The 4,234-nt window shown below is 38.2% G+C and overlaps 1 protein-coding gene across 1 annotated transcript in view; it reads left to right on the plus strand.

Annotated features, from left to right (window-relative positions):
- rapgef1a (Rap guanine nucleotide exchange factor (GEF) 1a) overlaps window positions 1-4,234 on the plus strand; it is a gene marked incomplete at its 5' end in the record, with an annotated part of 33,251 nt that overhangs the window by 24,531 nt on the left and 4,486 nt on the right. Inside the window, 7 exons of the mRNA XM_016455678.1 lie at window positions 108-184; window positions 312-417; window positions 998-1,073; window positions 1,794-1,878; window positions 1,975-2,067; window positions 2,458-2,643; window positions 3,885-3,969. Coding sequence (XP_016311164.1) covers window positions 108-184; window positions 312-417; window positions 998-1,073; window positions 1,794-1,878; window positions 1,975-2,067; window positions 2,458-2,643; window positions 3,885-3,969 — 708 coding nt within the window. The remainder of the gene's footprint in view (window positions 1-107; window positions 185-311; window positions 418-997; window positions 1,074-1,793; window positions 1,879-1,974; window positions 2,068-2,457; window positions 2,644-3,884; window positions 3,970-4,234) is intronic.

Below are 4,234 nucleotides of genomic sequence, written 5' to 3' on the forward strand. Positions count from 1 at the left end.
TGTTACTGTGAAGCATTTTGCCAGAGACGTCTCTTTTTCGCCCCATTCTTCTCTGGATGGAATGATGGATCCTAATACTCCTTAAATATTTTTTCTGTCATTGCCAGGACTCTTCTTGTGGTGCTGAGGACTCACTCCAGGACTCGACTTCAGAACACAGCAAAGATCCAGCTGACAGAGAGGGGTAACATTCATTGCTTTAAAGAAATACCTCCGAAATCTTTTTATGATATGGCGTTTATTTTCTCCCACCGGAAAATGCCTTTTCTTCCATGTTTTGTACTTTTGATAAGCTATCCTCTCATTTACAGCTGGAAGCAGAAGTGTGTGGACTCAGAGTTGACCTCAGAAGACGTGGATGAGCTCTACCTGATAGACCACGATGAGATAATGTCTCGGTTAACACTAAAGCAAGAGGTAAAACTTATGAGAAACATAAATGGCAATCTTTAATTTTAGAAGCTTATATCTTGATTTGCATTGGTTGCAATGATGATCAGAGCGCTAGTGTGCTCTCTGCTGCCCTCTGCCTGTGAATTAAAGCCACTGCAGTGCTGCTGTGGCAAACCGCAGTGTTGAAGTACATGTGAAATGCTGCTGTTCACACTGCAAGGTCAGACCTACTGCAGAGAGCATCTCCGCTGAATTAATACATGAGAGAGTTAATAAGTGGACCACTTGTACTCTGCAGTAAGACAGGAAATATGACTCTAGTGAGCAGACATGCTGCTTCCTGTTCCATTCTGCTTTTGAAAACAAGAACGCGTCTTGAAATGAAACATCCTGACATCTCATCTTTCTAAAGGATCATATTCAGGTGACCCTAAGTACAGTATACAGGGCTTCCTGAGGACCAACTGGTTGTTCAACTAGTAGATTTTTAAAATATTATTTTGCACTTGCCTCTGAGAAGTTATATTTAGGAGCTGATTACATGAAAAGCTTTAACTTTGACCTGCTTGTCGAAAACTGCATAATCCTAATCTGTGTTTCTCAGAACGATGACGGCCCTGATGTCAGAGCTGGATCAGGCGATATTTTATTAGTTCATGCCACTGAAACAGATCGCAAAGGTAAGAATAAAATGCATCATCCAGGTGGATGCTGCACACTGGTGGTGGTTGATGAGAGACCCCCTCATATGATTGTAAAGTGCTTTGGGTGTACAGCAATACACAATAAAGCGCTATATAAATGCCTCATTCATTCAAGTATAATCTCTTCTAATCTGAATGAGTCCATTATTTTGTGTTAAATATTTATTTATTTAATGACACATGCATTAAACAAAAAATGTAGCATTTCAACTACCGTTCAAAAGTTTGAGGTCAGTCAAAAATGTTTAAAGAAATTAATACTTTTATTTAGGATGTATTTAAATGATCAAATGTGACGTTTACATTGTTCAAATCGGTTTCATTTAATGTATCAGGGTTTCCACAAAAATAATAAGCAACACAATTTAATGTTTTCAAAACAATAAAATTAAGAAATGTTTCTTGAGCAGCAAATCATCATATCAGAATGATTTCTAAATGTTCATGTGACACTAAAGTCTGGAGTAATGATGCTGAAAATTCAGCTTTGCTATCACAGGAATAAATTACATTTTAAAATATATTCAAATAGAAAAGTTATTTAAAAGTGCAATAATATTTTAAAATATTACTGTTTTTAATGTATTTTTTTGACACCAAATTTTGAACGGTGGTGTAATTTATTTCTATTTCTCATTTTTAAATCTTAACCTATAATTATGATTAAATAAATGTATCTTATGTTCTCTTTTGTAGATCGGGTTTTATACTGTGAAGCTTTTTTGACCACATACCGAACGTTTCTAGCCCCAGAGGACCTAATTAAAAAGCTCCGCCATAGATATCCTTTCTGAGGGTGCAGGAGGACACTTTATAAATCTTTGCATTGCTAACCTTTTTACACTCCAAGCTTCTTTTCGCCCTTAACTCTGAACACATTTACCAGATTTTCTCTCAGCTCTGACATTATCAAACAACGAGCTAGTAAAAACACATTCTTCGTGCTGGTGCGCGTCGTGGATGAGCTTTGGTGAGCTGGAACTCAGATTTTCCTTGATGATATGCTGTTTTGCCATAATCTGGCCACATACAAGGTTGGAATACCATAATATAAGAAGATTACAGCTCAAGTTCTGAAGGCACTTATGCAGTTACTCCACACTATTTACTCTGAGGCCCATGTGATGACACAAGAAACTGTAAACACATGTACAGTTTAACATTTGTTGACATAACGTAAACATTTGCCACAAAAATGTAGTAGATGTAAACAACATTTCAAATATTGTTCTACAAATAATTGTGCCTCACAGTTTTTTAAGCTAGTAGTTGTTTACGGTTTCATATGTGAAATCTGCAAGTGACTTGTTGTTGCCTGGGAAGCATATTTGAATATGAACTCTTATTCATATGTCATCAGTTTGGTGGAGCTGACAGAAGACATCCTGAAGCAGCTCATGGAGCTTGTGTTCAATCTGTTGTGTAACGGTGAGCTCACCCTGGCCCGGGTTCTGCGCAAGAACATCCTAGATAAAGTCCAGCAGAAGAAGTTGCTGCAGTACACTAATTCCCTCAAAACGCTGGCTGCACGAGGTGTGGCCGCCAGGTAATGCTCACCTAAATCATCTTTCTTTTAAAAATGGATAATTTAGAGTGAAGTTAACTGATTTTGACTTTGTTAACAGGCCCGGCACTCTGCACGACTTCCGTAGCCATGAGATTTAAATTACATTTTAAAATATATTCAAATAGAAAAGTTATTTAAAAGTGCAATAATATTTTAAAATATTACTGTTTTTAATGTATTTTTTTGACACCAAATTTTGAACGGTGGTGTAATTTATTTCTATTTCTCATTTTTAAATCTTAACCTATAATTATGATTAAATAAATGTATCTTATGTTCTCTTTTGTAGATCGGGTTTTATACTGTGAAGCTTTTTTGACCACATACCGAACGTTTCTAGCCCCAGAGGACCTAATTAAAAAGCTCCGCCATAGATATCCTTTCTGAGGGTGCAGGAGGACACTTTATAAATCTTTGCATTGCTAACCTTTTTACACTCCAAGCTTCTTTTCGCCCTTAACTCTGAACACATTTACCAGATTTTCTCTCAGCTCTGACATTATCAAACAACGAGCTAGTAAAAACACATTCTTCGTGCTGGTGCGCGTCGTGGATGAGCTTTGGTGAGCTGGAACTCAGATTTTCCTTGATGATATGCTGTTTTGCCATAATCTGGCCACATACAAGGTTGGAATACCATAATATAAGAAGATTACAGCTCAAGTTCTGAAGGCACTTATGCAGTTACTCCACACTATTTACTCTGAGGCCCATGTGATGACACAAGAAACTGTAAACACATGTACAGTTTAACATTTGTTGACATAACATGTAAACATTTGCCACAAAAATGTAGTAGATGTAAACAACATTTCAAATATTGTTCTACAAATAATTGTGCCTCACAGTTTTTTAAGCTAGTAGTTGTTTACGGTTTCATATGTGAAATCTGCAAGTGACTTGTTGTTGCCTGGGAAGCATATTTGAATATGAACTCTTATTCATATGTCATCAGTTTGGTGGAGCTGACAGAAGACATCCTGAAGCAGCTCATGGAGCTTGTGTTCAATCTGTTGTGTAACGGTGAGCTCACCCTGGCCCGGGTTCTGCGCAAGAACATCCTAGATAAAGTCCAGCAGAAGAAGTTGCTGCAGTACACTAATTCCCTCAAAACGCTGGCTGCACGAGGTGTGGCCGCCAGGTAATGCTCACCTAAATCATCTTTCTTTTAAAAATGGATAATTTAGAGTGAAGTTAACTGATTTTGACTTTGTTAACAGGCCCGGCACTCTGCACGACTTCCGTAGCCATGAGATTGCAGACCAGCTGACTCTCCTCGATGCAGAGCTGTTTTATAAGATAGAGGTACGACTTCTCTAATGTCATTCATCATGCTTTCTATTAGGGCTGCACGATTAATCGCATGCGATATTTAACGCGCATCTTGTCAGAAAGCCGGTTCTGTAATCAGCGGTATATCTCCATCACCTGCGGGCTTTCACATTGAGCAGCATTAACTACACAGAGCCGTTGTTCACTGAGGAGCTGCGCAAAAAATCGCGCGAATATGAACGTGGTTTAGCGCAGCTCGTCAGTGAACAACGGCTCTGTGTAGTTAATTCTGCTCAAT

Source organism: Sinocyclocheilus anshuiensis, unplaced genomic scaffold, assembly GCF_001515605.1.
Source record: "Sinocyclocheilus anshuiensis isolate Anshui unplaced genomic scaffold, SAMN03320099.WGS_v1.1 scaffold363, whole genome shotgun sequence".
Taxonomy (NCBI): Eukaryota; Metazoa; Chordata; class Actinopteri; order Cypriniformes; family Cyprinidae; genus Sinocyclocheilus; species Sinocyclocheilus anshuiensis.